At 41.7% G+C, this 22,449-nt stretch overlaps 3 protein-coding genes across 3 annotated transcripts; 2 read left to right on the top strand and 1 right to left on the bottom strand.

Annotated features, from left to right (window-relative positions):
- Window positions 1–177: 177 nt before the first annotated feature.
- On the bottom strand, window positions 178–3,407 carry LOC128725826 (transmembrane protein 62-like). The gene is made up of 4 exons (XM_053819598.1): window positions 3,207–3,407; window positions 1,914–3,138; window positions 1,193–1,496; window positions 178–1,121 (listed from the first exon to the last, which is right to left on the bottom strand). Exons 1-4 carry the CDS (start codon window positions 3,405–3,407, stop codon window positions 842–844), a joined length of 2,010 nt encoding a protein of 669 aa, XP_053675573.1. The 3' UTR covers window positions 178–841.
- Window positions 3,408–4,521: 1,114 nt separating this feature from the next.
- On the top strand, window positions 4,522–8,753 carry LOC128725262 (protein arginine N-methyltransferase 9-like). The gene is made up of 2 exons (XM_053818992.1): window positions 4,522–4,820; window positions 6,113–8,753. The coding sequence occupies exons 1-2, from the start codon at window positions 4,522–4,524 to the stop codon at window positions 8,037–8,039; spliced, it is 2,226 nt and encodes a 741-aa protein (XP_053674967.1). The 3' UTR covers window positions 8,040–8,753.
- A 6,022-nt stretch (window positions 8,754–14,775) lies between these two features.
- On the top strand, window positions 14,776–21,763 carry LOC128724168 (polycomb protein Sfmbt). Its single transcript, XM_053817932.1, is given in 7 exon segments — window positions 14,776–14,782; window positions 15,609–15,766; window positions 16,666–17,593; window positions 18,193–19,503; window positions 19,586–20,025; window positions 20,105–20,408; window positions 20,727–21,763. Coding segments are annotated over 7 exon segments (4,185 nt in total).
- The last annotated feature ends 686 nt before the right edge of the window (window positions 21,764–22,449 follow it).

The raw sequence follows: 22,449 nt of genomic DNA, 5'->3' as shown, positions 1-22,449 counted from the left end.
AAAAAAAATGAGTTTATTTTATCTCTGATGTAAGAAACAGAATCCGTTTTATTACACCACTATGTGCAATGGTTTCATCCATTTCACGAGATTTGCTTCGATGTATGGTGGGTACAGACACTTTAGAAAACGATTTTTTACTATACTGGTGGCATTATAACTTACACGGAACCCCTAAACACCCTTGTTTTTTCACATATACATTTTATTATGTTATCACAACATCGTATCAAATATGTACAATAATGTTAGTAATAGTGAAAAAACACATTTGTTACAATTTAATACTTTATACAAATATGTTACGCTCCACCAACATCACCTATAAAATAAATTTGTCAGTAGCATCTATGCTTGTTGTAGCAGCTATACACTTTGGTTTCACACATTTTACAACAGGTATACGCTATTGCTTGTATCAGTTGCAAAATATATCAGATATATTATCTTTAATTTTTTTTTATTTTTGGTAATGTGACGGTGGATAATATAGCTTTCACTATGTAAATGTTTGCTTTTCCGTTTCTTTGAATCACTATCCTTTAACTGTTTTCATTTTTCAGTACAAATATTTTGACGAATACAGTTCATCTTCTTCATATAATGCTTATAGAACCTTGAAAACGACGACTAGAGCTTGTTAAACAAAGAAACATTATGTGCATTTACTAAAATGTTCTTTGAACTATAATCAATTACAATACAAACATATTCTTGCAGACTTCAATGCTAGACGAACAAAGAGGAAAAAATCCTGCGAAACATTCATACTTCTTCACATTTCAGTTTGAACTTTTTTGTTGCTTTTCAATTGTTTGATTATCCTACGCTTCAGCCATTCTCAATGGGCTAGGGATGAGAGTTTAGGTTCGGAGGATGACCAAACGGTTGACGCAGAACGAAGACATTTTTCTGGAATGTAACGTGACTGGTACCAGAGTATCAAATTCAACAGTATCGACCAGGCACGTAGTGGTGTAATAATGAAAGCTAGCAATCCATACGCATTCCAAAATATTCCTGCCAACAAAACTTCCACGGCCATAATCAAAATAAAGGCAGAATTTTTCCAAAGTCCTACCATCCAACCGTAGTTCTTTTCCCCGCCGCGACGATAAAATCTATGTTGGAAATGGGATAAAAAAAACAATCATGTTATGTTCAATTCAAGCGATAAGCCGTCGCTTCTTACCGTCTGACGATGTTGTTAGCAAAGATGATGGTTAATGGCAGCTGACAAAGCATCAATTGGAAAAACCCGTACAAGTATGTCAATGTACCAGGGAGGAAGGCATTATTCACAAAAATACCCCACACAAATACAACCCCCATGTGGCCGTCAATGACTTCTCCGATGGACCATGGTCCGCATGTTAGGTACAAACAGTATCCCACGATGGGAAACATTAAACGATCCACGGTTGAAAGGATCCACATTTTGCGAATCCAGCTCCCGCAGCATAATGTTCGTAGACGTGGCTTCATTAAGGTTCCTCCTAAAATGACAACACATTTCATATTAATTTTTAGCAGCCGTAAATTAAAACTAGTTGGTAAGAGAAATATCGTGCATCGTATCGATCATCAATTTCATATTATCGGCTATCAATTATTATAAAAAAATATTATTACCAATTTTACATCTACTCACTATAACAATAAATAATTATGCTATATGGATTTATTCCATTGTATATATGGATACTTAAGCTTATGTTATCATTTTTTAACAATTTGAAGTTACATTACTGATTTTTTATGAGAATCAGAGCTAATATCGAAAATACAAAAGCCAAGACATGAACAAAAAGTCATACTTCTTACAAAATTTGAGCGCATATTAAAATCATTCCTGGTAATGATTCCGCGATAATGCTATTAAGAATTGTATAAACTCTATATCTTGTACTTACTCCGCACGAGTGTGTGCCATATTCGAAATACACACAAAGGCACCAAGTAAATGATTAACGCCACGCTAAAAAATGCCTGAAAAATTTTGTTTGTGTCGTACATTAGCACCAGCTTTGCCAAAAAATCGAATCTCAACCGAGACCCATCTAAAGTAAATTGTTGTTCCATCACACGGCTCCTGCCGTCTGCATCCAGCACGTAGACAGACAGTTTATGGAGTCCTCGCTTGTACTGCGATGGTTCCCACGGCACCACGAACAACTCCCGGCTGACACGTTTGCAGTCCAGCCAGGTGCCACCATTAATTTTTACCTGGCATTCGGTAATTTTAGCCGGTGAAAACACCAGCAAGCGGATATGCGTAGACTCGGCAATCGAGGCAAGATCTTCTTTTTCCGGCATGTTAAATAACGCATCCTTTGGGTTTGTCACCAGCACCACCGGCCACTGGTTGTGATGCACGTCGACAAACGAGAACAGCCCGTGGTCAAACGCGGCCAACCGATACCGTCGGTTGCGCATCCAATCACCTAGCTCAAGCTCGAGGAAACCTTCCGTTTGCAGCGCGTACATCCGCGGCACTGCACCGCCGAGGGTGTGAAAATGTCCGGAAAGATACGCGTAAGCTTCCCGATAGCGTCCGATCAGGTTACGGATACCTCCGGTTCCCAGCCCTGGCGTGAGGATACAGGATGTAGGATAGTGCCCGAACCAGATGGTGTAGTTCGTGTCAAGTTCTCTTGATCGTTCGGCAAGATTTATCAAATGCTGCGTCTCGTTGAGTGAAAGCATTCCTACGAAATTGAAGGGACGTTTCGGACCCGGATCCAAGCAAGCATCCACCGCTATGAAGGTATACCGTTCTCCACCGGCCATAAGCTGATGCATGTACGATCGCGTATGGTGCTTTCCTTGCGCTGAAAAGTTTGTGAACATATCCTGCCGCGCGTGAAGCGCAGGAACATTGAAATTGTCATGGTTTCCGCGTATGTCCAGCCATATCGTTTTGTTCATCACGTTCGTGTCACGTAACACCTCGTGGTACCAGCGCCATTCTTGTTCGTGTTGCTGGGAGCCAAGAAAGTTTGATGTTTTTGCGTCGGTCAGATCCCCCGATGCTAGTACTACGGCTGGTGCAATTATATCCACGGTGCGATTACAAAACTCAACCAGCTGCGGTACCCGAGCCGGATCCAGATACATGCTTATATGAATATCAGAAACCTGTGAATTGAAGGTACAAACGAAGAATTGCTTTATGCATTGAACTAAACGCAGCATGATAAACGCACCTGTAAAAACCACATTAAATGATTGTGGCTATCGTCCAACAGCAACCGCTTGTTGTGCCTGCGCTGGCCATCTTTCGAGGCGGCGTCGAGCCGGTTGCTGAGCTGTTTATCAATGCCGATTAAACTTGCCAGGTTTGCAACAAATATCGAAAATATTACAATAAACACGATCATGGAAAAGGCAACCGTAGTGAAACGCATTATCTCCTCTCGTATACAACACACCGTTTCACTTGAGTAACTTATCTGCAAAATCGCAGCAACACGTAACCTGGTTCCTCGATACTTTTCATCCGTTTTATACGTAACAAACCATAGCTGAAAACCGTATAGTCACTTTTGAACTCTAGTCCGCGGTTTCAACGTGTATCGAAAGTATGAGCAATGATTTTAGCGAGATCGCGCACGACCGCTTGTCTTATCAAACCAGACGAATGTTGTGTGTTTTTTTTTGTTACCATACGGTGACGATCAAAATTTTGCAACGAGTACAACGAGTATGGACACAACGATACCAACACTACTAGCGAACATGTTGTTGGTGTTCGTGTAGGGATTTGTTTACATTCTAGTCACCAATAGCCAGCTACAGCTGTGTCGCTGCTTGCCGGTCCCGTTGATTTGTTGCCCCTTGTAGGGGCACTACTGTAAACTATGAAAAAAAAAAATTAGTTTGTTTTTGTATTATTTTAATTCAAAGTGAAGCTTGATTTCCGCTACTATTCCAAGATACCATGAAAGCTGTCCGCTTACTCCCATTTGCTGTAGTGACGTATCGCAGCACACGCATCAAAGGGACAGAACAAACGATGCGCGTCGGTTGAAAAGTAAGTCTAAATAAACGAAATTCTCTTCAGGTAAGGTATATTTCTCACGACTGTTTTTTTTTGTATCTTCACGCAAAAGCGCCTAGAAACAGATGGCATTGCTCCCTAAAATAAATTTCTCCGAGCCCGTTCCAACGCTGACCTTGAACTAAGGATGTTTGACAGTTGGTCGCGTCGGCGCATAAATTTCTGTTTACAAAATATGCTCTCTCCCGCAAGTGATGGAAAAAAATCGAAACGCAATGGGCAAAGAGCATCAATAGCACCTGCTCCAGCAGTAGTAGCAGCGGACGGGCACCAAAGCTGCCAGGGCTCCAAGCAGAAAAGGAGAGGAAATAATCACCAGGTTGTTACAAGCGTCGGTACTGAAAACGTCGATACCTCATTTTCGACGGCAGCTCGGCGTAATACTTACAACTAGGACCCAGCAATTAAGGACGACCCAGCTGTCGTTTGTCGCGCTGATAGGTGGAAACCGTAACTAAAAGATGAGCAGTGATGAAGAAATTGGTGAGCTGAGAGTTGTGTACGATTTCATCGCACAGGCTAAATTTAAGAAGGCTTTTGCAAGTGCCACGAAAGTTCTGGACCAGCGTTCGCCTCCATCTCCGGAAGCGGAAGAAGAGGATCCGTTGCGGGAGCTGTTTCTGTTTGTGGTGACCAAGTACGCGGATCAGCTTGAACAGGAGGGCAAAATCGAACAAGTGTTCGAAATTATCGAGCAAGGACTGGAATATTTCCCCGAGCATCCTGAGCTACTGAACGAGACGGGCGTACGATTGCAAAGGTAGGCGCAAAAACCACTCCAAATCGCGCCAATACAGGCTGCTTGCTGAACCTAATGAACGATATTTATCGCCACTTGTCACGATGCCTAAGGGCAAAAGTAAGAGCGAAAGGAAAGATCAAGGAAATAGCTCAACAATTACACGCGATCGATAAAGGATTTAAATTAGGCTTCCTGTGGGACGTTGGGTGTTTAACCGTAAGCGAAGTAAGGCTTTTGCTTGACACCCTGAAGGAGAAACATCTGATACAGCACTCTCTTGTGATACTTCAATTCGGACACGAAGTGTCGGGCGACTTTGGCGTATGCGATATTAATCGATTCGCGGGTCAAAAATTCAGACCGTTGCTTATTGATGTGTCCGCAGGACTCGTTTTTCCCCGGCAGGCCGACCTACATCTAGCTAATTTTTACTATGAACTGACCGAACGGATGCAAGAACAGCTGAGGAGGGTGCTCAATGATCAGCTTGAGCACAAAGCAGACAAAGCAGAAAATAAGCACACGCTAATCATTCACTGGCCGCTTGATGACGTGGTTTGCCTTACTACCATTTATGGTTTGTTTATTGGCTATCCTGTCGTTTATTGGTTCGACGGCCAATTTTCACAAGAGAATTGTCTTTCGCAAGTACCCTTGGTGGTATATCAGGCAGGACTCCAGTCACAGCAGCGAGCTATTTCATTCGTTCCATTAATATCGTTCAGCGTTCCCGCCGAACTATTAGCGCTGCCGGCAGTACAAACTGCAATCAACGCATGGGAAAAATTGATTGAACAAATGAACCTAAAGTGCGTTACTTTTCAACAAGTTTTTAACCACGTAGTAATGTAAATAAGTATGTGAAAAATGTGACTGTAGAACCGAGGTAAGCATGTATTTTTTATGAGCAACAAACGTGCGAAACAGTGCGCAGTACAGCGTGGTAAAACTAACTAAACACGTCGCAAATTATTATAGTTTCCTATCGAACATCATGGAATGTAATTCATACTGAGTAATGAAACAAAAATGCTTTAAGTAAAATTGTCTCTCGCAACGCAAAACATAGCAATGAATGAGGATCGATTTAAAAAACTAAATATATAAATAGAATTAAGACAGCAGGTACAAGAAAATAAACCGTAAGCTGAACCGTAACCGATAAATAAGTGTAACCGATCATAGAATCAAAATTAGAAGAAAAAAAATCATCAAATACGTAATAGATGTAGTGGCAAATCACGTTTCAAATAAATGTACTTTAATATGAGGCTTTTTTTTGATGATGTGCTTATTTCACTTCCTTTCAGATATGGTCGCTCGCTGGAGGCTTCCATTTGTTTTGAGCGTGTGCTGCTGCAGGATTCTCGCTACTTGAAGGCATACCAAAACCTGCAAAATACCAAGTGCGAGCTGGTAGAACGATGGCACTTCCGGATGCTGAACGACGTTGTGCGCAACGCAGCTTTTCGAGCGGCTATCGAGAGCCAGATTGCGAACGGGTACAACGAAGTGCTTGACATTGGCACTGGGACCGGGTTGCTGTCGATGTATGCGCTGCAATGCGAGGGCATACGTAAAGCCGCCGCCTGTGACGGTTCCGAAATAATGGTACAAATAGCGAGGGACGTTTTTGGCGCGAATGGGCTGAGCGATCGCATCTGTTTGTTTCAAAGCTTCTCGCAGGATCTTAAGATCGGTGAGCGGTTTTCGTTGATTGTAACTGAGACGCTCGATTCCGGCGCCTTCGGGGAAGGCATCCTAGAAACGCTGATTCATGCGAAAAAACACCTCCTGCTACCGGAGGGGAAGATAATTCCCGCAAAGGTTACACTGCACGTGTCCGGTTACCAATCGCGCGCCTTAACAGCAAGCAATATTTTAATCAACGAATCCTTTATCGAGGACTTTTCACTACCCAGTAACTGTTTGCTCTCCAAAGAGGGCACAAAGTGCTATGATGCCGAGGACATCGGGCGGATCCAAGCGAATGATGACTTCGAGTTCGTTACAGACACCGTCGCAGCGATGGAAGTTGATTTTAATGATCTCGATTGTCTGATGCGCTATCAGGAAGGCACCGAGGAGGGTCAGGTGGAGTTGACGTGCCTCGACGATGGTCTGTTATTGGATGGGTTTGTCGTGTGGTTCGATCTGCAGCTGGATGAAAAACAAGTCATCAGTACGGATCCCACTACCAGCACGTGTTGGAATCAGGCCATCTTTCGGCTCAACCAACGTCTTCCGGTTGCCAAGGACCAACGGCTAAAGCTTACGCTATCATGCAAAGATGGGGCGCTCTCCATTGCGCACAACCTGAACTCGGTGGACAACCAGATCAGTGTGGATGAGCACGTTTTGGAGTTTCTCAATGACACCGAGTACTACACCAGCCTTATAGAGGCGACGGAGACGACGACACTCGATGATATGGAAAAAATACTTGATCTCTCGCTATTCCCATATGCTGGACTTAAGCTGCTGAAGGAAGGAAAGGCACGTATGCTTTTCTGTCTCGATCAGGCGGAGGATTTGGTTGAATTTATTGCAAATCAAAACGACATCCCAATGGGTAGCATTATGCTAGTGAGCTCAATGCAGGAGATATTTTTGCTGAATGACTACACCCTCGATCTAATCATCCTCCAGCCGGTGGATGTCTTCGGGCAGATAAATAGCGAACATTTCTGTCTTTATCAGTCCCTGCTGGTTAAGTTGAAACCTATTGGTACGGTTGTACCTTGCACGTTGGAGTTGCACGGCAGCGCCATCGAATCGGAGTGGATAGTAAAGTGTAGCCGTGTGGAGAACCAAGAACTGGAGCAGTTCCAAATTGACAAATATCTCGCATCGTTGGAAACCGAAAATCATCTGGATCTGGGGCCATTTTCCTATCGCAACCTGTCCGAGCCCAAAAAGTTGGCGGACATACAGTTCGACGGTAAGTTGCATGAAACTGCATTGGAATTGTCACTTTCTGAACCCACCGAAGCGGCACGAGTGCATGCCATACTCTATCACTATCAAATTGGATTCTCACCGGAACGACCACTGCTCGGCACGGATCGTCCGCAGTCGTTTGCCAAGCGATCAGCCTTTATCATTCCGAAGTCCACATTCCAGGGAGCAGCAGGCGATGAGCCGACAGCTTCAGACAAACAGATCGAGCAACTTTACATTACCGTACTTCAGAATCACGGAGTCATTAAGTGTGATATTGCATCCATCGGCCAGTAATATGTACGGTAATATCAATGCGCATGGCAGACAAGCAATACGAAAAATGCACCATGCACAATTTTTAACAATTCCTAGCAATACAAGCAATCCATAAACCTCTGAAAACCTACCCCACCATTTTAACGTAGGAGAAAATGGGTCCCTCTCAAAGTGGAAACTGCTACTCAGAAAATTTTATTGATATAGCATTAGTATTTTAAATTTTATTGATATAGAATTAGTATTTTAAGTTTTATTGAAGTATTAGTCGTCATTTGAAGTGATCGCAATTTACATTCCCAGTCAGTCAGTTGACCGCTTTGTAAGCATTACACAGGAAATATACACATTATACATTTATGAATAATTAACTAGCCCATGAGCCAGCAATTAGGGTGAGTGCAATCTATGTAGTAAATCAGCATGAAGTGCTTAGTGAAAATACACATAACACCCGCCCTATGGGTGGATTAGCAGTAGCGCGGAAGCGATGAGCAGGAACTAGTCCTTTACCGATGGTTAGTAGCAAATATCTTAAGAGCAATAACGTCAAACATAGTCACATTCTCGTTTCACCATGCACAGTGATCCAGTGAGTACTATATATATATATAAAACAAAATGTGATTGGATTGTTGTAATCCACATATCAGATGATAACCAATGCGACAATGTATTCCGACACGCAAATTCTGCAACAATATGCTAATGGACTAGTTTTATCACAATACAATAAAAGATGAACATTGAATGTGAAATGTGTGCAGTTTTTTTTCCTCGCTATTTCAAGAGTTGAACTAATCCAGGAAAACTTCACAGGACAATTACAGCAAACCGATTATTTCTATGTCAAGAGCATATCCCCGAGGATTCCATTCATAAGTTTCGGATGGTAGAGGAGACCTTGAGAGTTTTCCATCTACCATCACCGGGCATGTACTTTGGGCAAAATCATTTTTAATTCTATTATGTTTATCGTGCATTGCAAATGAGCTCATTGCGTCGTAAAGTTTTACCCAGGCTATACTATCGTATATTTGGTTTCGATTTAAAATCTCAACTGAAACACCTTCACACACTAGACTGTCTTTCCAAATACGTGAATAAATACGTGAATTAATTTAAATAATGTCATTAAAAGCCTTAGGACATATGGCCTATAGCTGCCGGTCCATAGTATAACTAAGATGGAGGATTAGTCCTCTTAGCCACGGATTTATACAGGAGGGCCCAGGAAGCTGGAATCTTGTAACTTACCGTGCGCAAAGCCTAGCAAAGAAGAAGAAGAAAATTAAAAGCCTTAACAAGGCAGGCCTTGACCGAGCGACCATTGAAGGAGAAAAGGGCTAAAGCTGTTTTAAATGGCATAATTGATTTCAAATTTGTTATATTAATACAAACCATTGATTCGTCTTACTTCGTTTTCTATCTTAATTAATTTTCTACTTTGCTACATCAATCTGTCTCTCTCGCTCGCTTGAAACAGGTTACACAATTCACTGTACCTCACCTTTTCAAACTTCAAAACTCTTTCAACAATTTTACGCTTTCAATCCTCGCTACATACTTGAATCATACTTGTTTTATTTAACCACAACATCATATCAACGTAGGGATTTTAAATCAACTCCTTTTTTCCCTTCCCTTTGCAAACCACAATTGCTGTATACCTCTGATCGTACGTCTAATTCTTACCGATAACTTTTTGCCTCATCGTTGGCCTTTTTCGCGGCATGGAATAAGTAAATCATACTACATATACCTTTTATTTTCCTCATCCATCTTATTGAAACACCTCTTGAGTCCTTTTTCATTATTCTTGAATGCGTCATATCAATCCCTTGGTTGGATTGGTCCCCGTCCCATAACGGGAGAGCTGATGTTTTTCCACTTTTAGCTTGGACTATGTTGAAGGGTACATGCCAAGTTTTAGTAATTTTTTGCAATATTTCGAAAAGAGAAAGCAGCAAGGTTTCTATTCTTTGCATGGAGTAAGCATGAGCTTTTTATAGAGTCTTATGGCTCATTTTATTTACATCAGACGTGTTTGGGAACTCTATATTTCGGAAAACAATAATCATCGTTATCCGATTTCAGCTGAATTAAACTTTGATCCTTTTTTTTCTTTAATGTGAAGGACAAGCCGTATGGACGACTCCACATGAGCCGCCGATGTAATATGCAATGGGCATTTACTCTCTTTCTTTGCCTTATCCCGGGCATAATCAGTTAAAAATGTTATTACTTTTTTTAGGAAATGTTTAGCTATGACATATTCGGCTGAATCGGTCGTCTTTTGTAGCTTTTAGCGAATATTGTAGACTTTTCAGACAGTGTTTGTATGTGTGTCCCCAAAAGAGTAGCTGAAGTTTTGCATTCTTTTACAAAACGAAGATGCTTGTACGAAAAATTTCATGAAAACCAGTCGATAGTTGCCTTTTTGAGCAATAATTATAAACTTTTTGGCAAAAGAGTTGTGTGGGGTTCCCCCATTTTCCTTCTTCAGGGTGAAGAAAGTTTGGGATTCTTTTAGAAGAAAATAAAAAACAAAAAGAAACATGTGAGCCAAATTTTAGTCAAACCGGACATCATCTATAATTTTAAACGAATAATGTTCTCTTTTTGCGATAAACGGTAAAAGACGGTAAAAGAGCTCAAGTTGTTATCGTTCTTCTTACCTATGCTATTTTCTCGTGCCAAAAGCATTAAACTGACGCATATTGTTTTTTTACACAAGGGAAAATTTTTTTCTCGTACGAAATTGTTCACAAAAAACGGTATTTTCTTCTACATTGCGATGGAAACGGTGTTAGTGTTCTTTATTTTTGAACTTTTTATGAAAAAATACTACAGAACTATCATCCCATGTTGCGAGTAAGTATGTGGACGGGTTATTGTTGGTTCCTTGGGACGTTAATATCTTGCTACTAATTCTTTGCCACAGATGCTGTCTGTAGTGAAGCCGACTGACTTTTGTATTTAGTCGTATATTCCAACTAATCTTCCGAAACATTCGCTAGTCCTTCCAGCATTATTGAACCAGAGATCACGATCTAAACAAGGATATTCAATAATATGACGCATTCCACCACGTACACAAAAAAAGTAGAACACACCACTAATTTGACTAATACGAGTAGTGGTAATACGAACTAGACTAAAACGATCAGGTCGATTTTGATCGAGCACTCACAATGCGTAAGACGAAAAGATGCGGATGAACCCACCTAGTCCCACCAAAGGATAGCTAACAGCAACGCGTTGGGGTCACTGTCCGTTATCCACGGAGCGTTTAAAGACACACCCGTTCTTATTGGTAACATGAAGCAAAATTTAAAACTTACTATTCCTAATTATATAGGTGCCACATTACATAGCATATATACTCAAAACGTGGCTTGTTTTTTTTAAATCAAGAAAATAAATTTGATAGTAAATTGAATACAGATATACAACGCAAAAACACCATCATAAGTGCACCGATCGGAAAATAGTGTTTCACTATATATCTATCTACTATAAATAAATGAAAACGAATCGGAATGCGGCCGGAAATCAATCGAAACTTCCATCACCTGTAATATATGGACTTCTGGAAATCATTGAAATTCTGAACTTTCCTTCATCACTGCAGTCTTGTGGTTCACAAAGACATAATTGATGGCTCGTATTACAACATGTTTAAATTTTTCGGTGCAGCAACAATATTGTCCAAATCCAAAAAAAGCTTTTATGTTTAAAATTCGTCACCATTTACGTCTTATCTCGAGCAGATTTGGACCATTGAATAAATTGAAACTTAAACGACTCCTCCAGAATGGACTACAACAGTTTGGAACAACTGGTAAATCGTCTATCAAACATTTAGAATTTACAAATAGCGTCTCGAAGAAATAATTACATCAACTCGTCACATTTATTTGATTTAATTTCTTATTTACTCAGTTTTTTGCGTTAAGAAAGTTATCATAATGTGTTCCGTTGTTAAGTCTGTTATCTTGTATTATACTGTAAATGTTTTCGGTATAGCCGGAAAGGAAAGCATACTTTCCAGCTCCAAACATTTTGAAACCACAGATTTACGACCAATTTTGAAACGACTGTTAATCCATTACGCAAGAATGAAAATGTTATTACGCGTGTATAACGCGTAATAACCACCTTAATTCGACTTTGGTAATTTTTAAGCAAAAAGGGGGTCGTTATACACATTAAAATACGGTAGTTTGATTTTTGATTTATTTATCACCTACGGTACCCTAAAAAAATAAAAGCAATTCCATCCAGAAGTTGGTTCTACCGCCAACACATTCTCTCTAATTCGCTTTTGAATATTGTCGCCCTGCAACTAAGCTATATCAAGTGCAATTGTGAGATAAAAAGTTCTCGGAATTCGTTGGAGACTATTGTGCAACGCAGCCTATTGTTAGTTCTTGTGTACTACAAAAATAAACTAGAAAAGCACGCTGTGTTGACCTGTATCTCCGTTACGATTACCATGCAAAACTAATAACATCGTCAATAGAGGTTTTCGATGGAACATGATTCTATGTGTTAATTTTCGCAAATACCAGTCATCCTAACAACCGTCTACTTTAATCGGGACCCTGTACAGAAGACGGGGAATTCGCTAACGGAGCTAGATTAAATGAACAGTTATCCTTATTGCCTCCATAGCAAAGTGCCCCGTCCCATATGCTCGAACGAATTATCCAAGATATTGTGGAAATGAGTTTTGATATGCGACAGAAATAAAAGCGATGTAGAACACATAGCGTTGAAAGAAAAATAATAAAAATTAAATGAATTTATTTTCATTACACGAACGGATACCCATCCAAAAGAACTGTACCGCGATTGACGCACATCAACCTAATAATACAAGAGCAAACATACATGCTTGCTACTGTATCACTGTGGCCTGAAATTTTTTATTGACTACCAAGAATATTTCTTGAAAATAAACTTGTCAGTCAATGTATTAAGTTCTAACTTCGTATTAATTCTAAATGGATTGAATTTTTGCAACCATTACCCATTTGCACTTTCGTTACGTACACTTCCCTTAATGGCTTGCATTCGACACTCGCTTTCCTTAATTGAAAAATTCTCTAGCAAATAATATAAAGTAAAAGATTGAGAAAGTTAAATAACAAGAAAAAAAACTCCTAACAAATATAACTAGAATTTTTTTTAAATCATTCCTCATCACCAACACTTGGTATTAACCATCATTAAACAACTGTAAGAAGGCGCAGTAACAATCCGATTCGTGTAAAAATCCCACGAAATTTTTACAAATTCTCTGCAGAACACGAGCATCAATTTCATGGAAGAAGAAAGAATGTAACATATATCTATGGCACATATTTTATTGATATTGAATTAAAAACTGAACATAAAAAAATATAAAATAGTTATGTTTATGTTTAGTGTTCTTATCCGCGTACGTTAGAATGCATTTATTTTTGGATGTGCGTAATTAGTTACATTTTCGCAAAAGCCGGTTTTTCTACCTTTTTTATTCTTCTCCCGCTGAGATGCTGCACATCAATTGGCGCAATGTTTCATTCATCTGATCTGAATTAGCTTCTAGATTCCTCATAAACTTAACTAGGGTTTTCTGGTCAAGTTTGATTTGCTTCATTAACTCCTTTGAATCACGTTTAAACGGATTTTCAGCATTCATAAAATATTTACGCCACTTACTTTTCTTGAACTTACGTTTTGACTCCATCTTGCTTGCTGTTGATGTCTAGAACAAAATAAATGCAAATTTTAGCGTAAACTACAGTAACGGATTGCTCAAAGAGCTGACATCAACACTAAGAAATGATGAAATCACGCGATCAACGTGATCAAACCACTCCAGATATCAAAGGTTCAAATATCGCTTACCGACTTGATTGAATGTAAATTTCTTGAATTCTCTCTGTCTCTCTTAATTCACAACACAGCTTGAAGAAAATTTTATGCGTCAATCGAAACACTTGCCACACCAAAACACTACTTTCACCGCTCTTGGCGCACTGGAATGATACTGGTTGTAGAAGTCGATCGCGAAAAGCGATGTAGTTTGGCAGTAGGTGTGCGCACATGTGCGAGATATTGTACGTGGGGGAGGGAGAGGGAAGGGGGGGGCGATAAAAATGAAATGTCTACGCAATTGGCAATGGTAAAAGCGGGAATAAGTTGGCACATAAGAGCGAAAACGTGAAAAGGAATATTCAGTTGGACAATTCATGTCAGATCAGACTAAATGTTGCCTGCCCAACACTACTTTCGAACGATTCAAAGTTTGGCTTTGCCCGCCCTGTTTGACAGCTGTCAAAGGAGTTCATCTGACTATAAGGTCCCATCGGGCAACCCCTTTTCGCGCCTAATGCCAAACGTTTGTTACTTTTCGAACATTATCCATCACAATTGTTCTCGAGGACTCGCTTTGCGTAGCGTACGCCTTCAATAGGAAAATATTTTTGGATAGCGTGTTTTGCACTTGGCAACATCTGCCTTACACATTCTGTTGGGAACGCACATCGAAATCGCAGGCTGGAAGGTGGGCAAGCTAGAACGCTGTCAGGTAGAACATATGTTCTGGACCATTTATTCGCAGTCAGCATCATTTGCAAGTATCGAATGCAGCCAGCGACGACGGCTTGGGACGATAAGTGTGCGTGCGTGCTGCTAGTTTGAGACGGGAAAAAACGCAGACACCGCGCCTGGAGCTCGCGATATGTCGTGCTAGTGTTAAAATATGAACGGTAAGTAAATTCGGTCGTGATGAACGGCAGCGGCAATAGCAGCAAAACGCGTCTGTCGCAAAATGGGCAAAGCTGAGTGCATAAGCCCTTTGCGCCCACACGCCTAGGTAAAGCCTCGCTCTGCATGCGCTCGTAAAGGAAGGAAGAAAGGAACGCAAAAAGGAACCGTATGACAGGCGTTGTGTGGATTTGTTTCACAGTATGCATGTAACGTATGAGCGTGTGTGTTCTGTCCTCGTTTCCTGCTTTACACTAATGAGCATCCTTAAAATGTAGTTTATTTGTTGCTCATATATGAGTAGTGCGTTGAAGGTACCGCGATACGCGTGATGGAGTCTTTTTGTTTGACTTCAGTGATGTGTTGTTTTAGTGGGTTGAATAACAATCCAAATAAATCGCATTGATCCCACAAAACCTGCGGTAAGAACTTATTCTCCTTTTCAAAGGTAATGTAGAGCATGGTTAGAAAAAAAGTGTGAGCAGTTCCAGTGTTTGTTTCGAGGAAACAACAACAACACACGAGTAGCTCAATGCTACTACGTTCGTGTGTATGTTCACGCGCAAAAATACAGAAGTGTAAAACAACTAATTGCCGAACTTGGTAGACACACACACATACACAATATGTTGTTTATGTGCCTAAATATAGTGAATTTTTTACATTACATATTTTATTGGTCTTTTGCAAATGCAATTTGAGGAACGCTTCGAGCTTACCAGACGAAAATGCTGACTATTGATCGCAGTTAATGCGTAAACGCACACCGTAAAGATCTATATCGAAACAAATACCGTCAGATCTTATTTAATAAACCTTTCTTTACAGTTTTCAATCGAGTGTTACCTAGTATGAATCCACAAGAGTTCGGTACTATGGTTTGGATGGGACAGATTGCATCGCCGCTTGATGAGAACATGACAAATTATTACGGACCACCGGTGGCAAACGTTATGGAGGACATCACACAACAATCACATGCAATGGTAAGCAGCATTTAGCGCTAGTATAACGAAAAATATGTGTATCCTTGCAAAGAGCGGTACAATGCAACCTGTTCATATTTGTGTTCCTAGTTTGGCTAGCCTGGCTCGAGAACCAGAACCAAAAAATCAACAGCTTTCATTTATGCGTGCGTTGTAAATACCAAAATGCATCGTTTTCGATTTAGCGAAACCTAATTGGAATAATCTCTCACATACACTCACCCACACATACACATAGACTCTAGTAAATTAAGCATACTAGGATCCATTAAATCTCCCCACAGCTAATGTTTGAGTTACAGTATTTTTGGTTTCCATCTTCTCTAATTTGCATTTCTTTTTCTTCTATTTTCCCCGTTTTTGTGCTTGTTTGATTTTGTCTTTCTATTATGTTACACAAAATCACTGCTGCACACCACCACTTGCGCCATCCTTCATCATTATAACATGTCACCATCGAAACGAAACGCGTGCCCCTGAACGGATCGCATCGCGAAATCGTACGAAACCGCCTTCTAAAAATTACTCGTCGGGGATTCGCAATCATCCACACAATGGTACCTGCGCCGTGCTATTTAATGTCATTGTAATCGGGCTGTTTAAAAAAAACCACACCGGCAAAATGAAAACATAACGATACACAATCTAACTCCAACTGCATCGTGCAACGTTTATGTTCCACAAAATAACTATTCCACCTGCAATACGTGTGCCTTACTGGGGTGTTTTTCCCTGCCCTCATACTAATTGTCCGTTGATCTCTGTGCATGTACGTGTATGCACGCGAGTACATGTCGTATATGTATATAAATGTGCCCGCAAATTTGCGTCCCGGTCTGCTACTGGATGGAATCTTGAATCGTTGCTGGATTAACGAAACGAACGCGTCGTACGATCAGGACATGAATCCCGCTGCGATCAGTTCGTTGATCAGTGAATACAGCGGGCATGTGACGGCCATTCCAACACCAACCGGGTTGGCCGCAGTGTCGAATGCTTCTGAAGCACTGGCGCTGACTAATCCGGAATTGTTCAATCTCCAGCAGCAGCAGGCGCAACAGCAGCAGCAACTTTTGCATCAGCAGTTGGCCCTCAGTGGATACGGATTTCTGGATCAAACCGGTGCGCTGGCCGCTGCGAGTAGCGTTTCGACAGCTGACGCGCCATCTGCGCCCGGCATAGGACCGCAGACCCTCGCCGGTGTTGGAATGCGTCTACTGGACGCAAGCACTGCTGCAAAGCTGTCCCTAGATGGCAGGGTGCTGGCAACGTCAGGGCCTGTCGTATCCGACGAGGATGGTAACAACGACGGGCTGGAGGATACCGCCGAGGACGATGACCATCCGTCGCTGCAAAGCTATGAACAGTACCAGCAGATGATGGAAAATGGCGGTGGAAATGACTATCTCTCTGCCGTGGGTCAGGATAACCTGCTGCCGTACAAACTTATGAATGATGCCAATCTGCTGCAAGTACAGGGCCACTTCCTTGACTACGATGTCATACCGGATGCGTCCAACAGCAACAGTAGCAACAGCAACAGCAGGTGCAGTCCCGGAGAGTCGGAGAGCATGGACATGGAGCAAAGGGTTGCTGGAAACCAAAGCGAACCACGCTTCCATCAGCAACGGCAACAAGGCCAGCTTGGTACTCATGGCGGTGGATTAGCCTATGCCTCGAATATATACGGTGCGGCAATGCCTGTGGAGCGAATGCCGAGTAAAAAAATTAGACCGGTAAAACGGCCCGGCTTAGTACTGAAAACTCCAATTGCTTACAAGGGTGACATAGATCCGTCGGTGATTCCTATACAGCGCGATGGCATGGGTAGGTTTTTGTTTTTATTTATCGTATGTTTTCTTCCGTTTTATTGTTGTTTTTCTTTTTTTTTGTGGCCACTTTATCTCCCTTTTAGTGTAGAATAGAAACATATCATTTCATAAAAGATTTGTATCAGTTAGTTGAGCTCAATATCATGCACACTTTGCACTGACACACGTTCGCCGTACGAAAATCAAACTGTTGTTGATAAATTCATGACAAATTAGCATTTTGGTGTTTTTCTGGCTCTTGATTTCGTGGATTTAGATAGCTTGATAGGGGGCTTTTCTACACAAGAATTACTTACAAAAAAACTATCTTTGCGCTAGTTAAAATTTCAGTTTCGTTCCATTCCCCTTTGAAAATTGAATCCATTCAGATACCATGAATCTTTTTTATGAAGCAATATTTGCCGTTTTTTCATTGTTGTGCAAAGTTATAGATAGTTTTAACATAAGAATTTTACCATTTGAACGATGCTACCAATTGTGTGGTGTTTTATTGTGGTTAACGTCTCTCATGCAGATCGATTTATAAATCGCTATCGTATATATTCCTTGATGTACTACTTTCATGCATCGGTCTCGTTATATCGTTCCTTGCAGCAATCTGTGAAAAGTGCGGTGCCATCGGAGTGAAACATTCATTCTACACAAAGCAGCGACGGTTCTGTAGCCTGACATGCGCTCGCTCATTCGAAACGCTTCGGGTCTACAGTGCACCGTTTCGTCCAGTAGCTGGCAGCAAGGCGTCTGTTTCATCGAACGACGATAGCAGCAGACCTGCCACTACGTCCACGACGACCGAGGCAGCGCACATCGGTCTGCTTTCGACGCCGCCGGATCAGCTGATAGACGATTCGGATTCGTCCGCAAGCGAGGTGGAAAGCAAGCACACCCCACTGCATCATCTGCAACAGCAGCTGAACCACAAGCAAGAACAAGTACAAACACTCGGGTATCGGTTCAAGATGTCCGGAGCATCGCATAATCAACAAACCATTGCCGGTAGCGGTGGTCTCGTAAGCAATAGCAACAGCCAAGATGGCAGCAACAGTAGCAGTCTGTTGGGATGTAAAGCAATCGGTGTGTCGGACGGGACGTCGCACGAGATATTACCACAAGAAGAAATTCCACAGCTACCGAAGGGAAGCAGTCTGCCTTCGCCATGTCCGCAAGACGATCGTATTAACAGCATACGTCGAAAACCGAACGAATTCCACAATTCCTACGACTGGACTCAGGCCCTCGCGGACCCGAAGTTCAACGCCGCCCCAGTCACGTGTTTTAGGCACGCACCCGGTTATGAAATGTGGCCCAATGTAGTAATCGGTATGAAAGTAGAGGTAGAAAACACCGACTGCGATGCTCAACAGGCACTGATCGGCGGCACGCCACACAGTTTCTGGGTTGCCACGGTACTGCGTATATGTGGGTATAAGGCGCTGCTTCGCTACGAAGGTTTTGACGCTAATCCAACGAAAGATTTCTGGGTGAACTTGTGCTCGGCCGAGGTCCATCCGGTGGGATGGTGTGCGACTCGTGGAAAACCACTTATTCCACCGAAAAGCATTAGCAAACCGTCCCCGGATTGGAAGGAATTTCTTGTACAACGGCTCTCGAACGCGCGCACGCTTCCGTCGACGTTCTACAACAAAATTAGCGACAGTTTTAAGTCAAGATTTAGGGTAGGGTTGAATCTGGAGGTAGTGGACAAGAATCGCATCTCGCAGGTGAAGCTAGCGACCATTAGCAAGATAATTGGCAAGCGTTTGTACGTACGATACTACGACAGCTCACCGGATGAGTACGGATTCTGGTGCCATGAAGACTCCCCACTAATACACCCAGTCGGTTGGGCTACGACAGTTGGACACAATTTGGCCGCCCCAGACGAGTACATGGATAGAATGAATGGTACCGTATATAATATCTACCAGTGATTGAATCAGTATGTTATGCTACGTTTTGCTTACGATTTTCTCTTAACCATTTTTAGCGGCTAGTGACCAAATACTTGAGCCAAATGAAGACGATGCTACGATGGACCTGTTTAAAACGAACTTCCAATTCGAAGAGTACTGTTACGATGGCAAGCAGACAGGCTTCGAAGAAAACATGAAACTCGAAGCTGTGGATCCGCTGAACCTCTCGTCGATATGTGTAGCGACTGTCATGATGGTGCTGAAGTTCGGTTATATTATGGTGCGCATTGATTCGTACGATCCGGACGTGAATGGTGCGGATTGGTTTTGCTATCACGAAAAATCTCCCTGCATTTTCCCGGTTGGCTTCTGTGCGCGAAATAATATTACGCTCACGCCTCCAAAAGGGTACGATCTTACCACGTTTACCTGGGAACAGTATCTGTTGGATACCAGCAGTAAGCCGGCGACGGAGAACATCTTCAATCGGGACCAAATTCGGCAACGATTTAAGGTATGCAATACATTTGATGCAGCAAAACACAGTTGAAGTTGCGTATTAACGTTTATTTTTGTCGATTTTCGGTGGTTAGGTTGGAATGAAGTTAGAATCCGCAGATCTCATGGATCCAAGGTTGATATGTGTAGCCACGATCGCCCGAGTCGTTGGACGGTTGTTGAAAGTACATTTTGATGGCTGGGAGGACGAGTATGACCAGTGGCTAGATAGTGAAAGTCCCGACATATATCCAATCGGTTGGTGTGTTCTCGTTGGCCACAAACTGGAAGGACCTCGTATTCTACCCAAGGTCGTACCCACGCAGAAAATTTCGCCCAAAACTACCAAAAAAGGCAAACGGAAGAAAAAGCTGAAAATCGAGCCACTACTCGATGATGGTAAGTTCACTAGGGTAGTGTTAACAAACGTGCGGTAATTTAGGAAATAGTGATTATCATTAACCTTTAGGCAAATATCATGTTGTAATGTTGTAACTAATTTCGGAGCATGTATAGATCAATCGGCATCAGATTCATCGCGTCCATCGACTCCAATAGCTTACAATTGAACTTTTGGCCTTAGTGCATTTGGTACATTTACCTTTCGTTTAATATCTGCACGGTGGTTAGATGTCTATCATCATCCCACACACAATATTGTACAATCTCTAGGAGATATTTCTCACGGCTTTTCTTCTTGTTGATCATTTGCTGCAGTGAAATGCTCTTTCCAAGGACTCAAATAGTGATCCGTTATATGATTTTATTTTTTAGCTCAACCAGCACCTAATACACGTACAGCGCGAATAAAGAAGGAGCAACAACATTTCGAACAGCAAAAGCTACTATCAACAAATCCAGCCCAGCTCGACTACAATCCGCTTGTAAATATGGGATCGAGCGAATTTGGCGGTCAGCTATCTCAACAGTATTCAGGTGATAATAGCGCGACACTTCTAATGGGCCATCAACTGCAACTGCAGCACAATCAGCCTCAGCAGCTAGGCATGGCATTGGCTAGTGGCATCGCTAGAGGATCACCGGTTACCTCATCATTACACACACTCATCAAACACGAGCCAAATCACAATACGACATCGTCGCTACTGAGCGGCACTAGCTCCCTGGGTCCAATATTTGACCATTCGTCTGGTGGAACCATTGGTGCTGTAGTGTCCGCCGCAGGTAATATGATTGATCACGACGATGTGGACATGCGCACGGAGGATGAAGATGGTGAATCTAGCTCGGCCACCGGGCATCCGTCAACAGCGCCTTCGTCGGAAATTGCGGATAACGAGATAGAGAAAACGATACCACGTTTAATCAATCATGATACCATAAATAGTGGCGGATCGCCCGATTCAGTCAGCGGTGGTGTTGGTGGGGGCCTTAGTAATTCCAATGGCAGCAATTCAGGTTTGATCGGGGTTGGCGGTCTATCGAATTCGTCTTCCTCGTTCGGTATGGGCGGCTCTAGCATTGGGCAGATAATGCCGGACAGCTGGGAAGTGAAAGATGTTGCCACGTTTCTAACTATTAACGACTGTGCCGTCCATACGGAACAGTTCGTACAAAATGAAATCGATGGTAAGCGATTGTTGGAACTTAGCAAGGATGATATTATCACCTTACTGAATCTGAAGGTGGGGCCTGCGCTAAAAATTTTCGATCTCATTCAACAGCTGAAGTGTAAATTAGACCCCACCAAATCCCGCCATCTGTCGAAAGGGACAGGAAAAAAATTTCTTTAGTAGATTTTAATTTGTTTTTTTTTTGACACAGTTTTACGGGGGATTTGGAAAAGTTGCATCGTGGAAGGGTTCAAGTCATATTTTGCATCATTTGAATTAAACACAGAATTAATGATATTTTTTTCTAGCTCACTGATGGTACGCCATTATGTAAAGACGCGTTTCTTTCGGATATTATTTCACAATTTATACTTATGGCCCTTTTTATTATTTCGTTCGTTCATGCTTAAGCTGCCTCATCATGGAAGCATTAATTAGAAAAGTAAGATTTATTTGAATTCAGACATCTAATAGCAAAGCAGTGCGATTAAGTAAAGCCTATAGCACTAAGCTGCTTACTTGCTAAGTGTAAGTGCGTAATGAAAAGTACACTCTGTTGAGCTATTTTTATTTTAACAAATTATTTTCGAGCTATTCATTCATTAAGAGCGGTAGCCAACTACTAAAAAACGGAATGGTGTTTTGAACGTAAAATTGCGAAAAAGAAGCATCTTTCATTTGTGAATTATTTTTTTTATCTTTTGAAATAGCTTTGGTGAACAGATAATATTTTTTTAACAAATCCTTGAATAAAAAAATGGATTTTCTCATGTTGAAATATGTTTCCCTTTGATACGGTGATTTTTATTTTATATATACTACAAGCTCCAAATAACGTTCAGGAATTTTAACTTCTTTATGATTTT

Source organism: Anopheles nili, chromosome 3 (genome assembly GCF_943737925.1).
Source record: "Anopheles nili chromosome 3, idAnoNiliSN_F5_01, whole genome shotgun sequence".
Taxonomy (NCBI): Eukaryota; Metazoa; Arthropoda; class Insecta; order Diptera; family Culicidae; genus Anopheles; species Anopheles nili.
This window is presented reverse-complemented; position numbering and strand designations above follow the sequence as displayed.

What these genes read in the sequence shown, in the direction of transcription:
- LOC128725826 (XM_053819598.1), bottom strand. Translation starts at nt 3,407, where the DNA reads ATGCGTTTCACTACGGTTGCCTTTTCCATGATCGTGTTTATTGTAATA. An exon ending in ATTTAATGTGGTTTTTACAG is followed by an intron (nt 3,139 to 3,206) that starts GTGCGTTTATCA and finishes TTCAATTCACAG; the next exon opens with GTTTCTGATATTCATATAAG. An exon ending in GCTAACAACATCGTCAGACG is followed by an intron (nt 1,122 to 1,192) that starts GTAAGAAGCGAC and finishes TTTCCAACATAG; the next exon opens with ATTTTATCGTCGCGGCGGGG.
- LOC128725262 (XM_053818992.1), top strand. Translation starts at nt 4,522, where the DNA reads ATGAGCAGTGATGAAGAAATTGGTGAGCTGAGAGTTGTGTACGATTTC. An exon ending in ACGGGCGTACGATTGCAAAG is followed by an intron (nt 4,821 to 6,112) that starts GTAGGCGCAAAA and finishes ACTTCCTTTCAG; the next exon opens with ATATGGTCGCTCGCTGGAGG.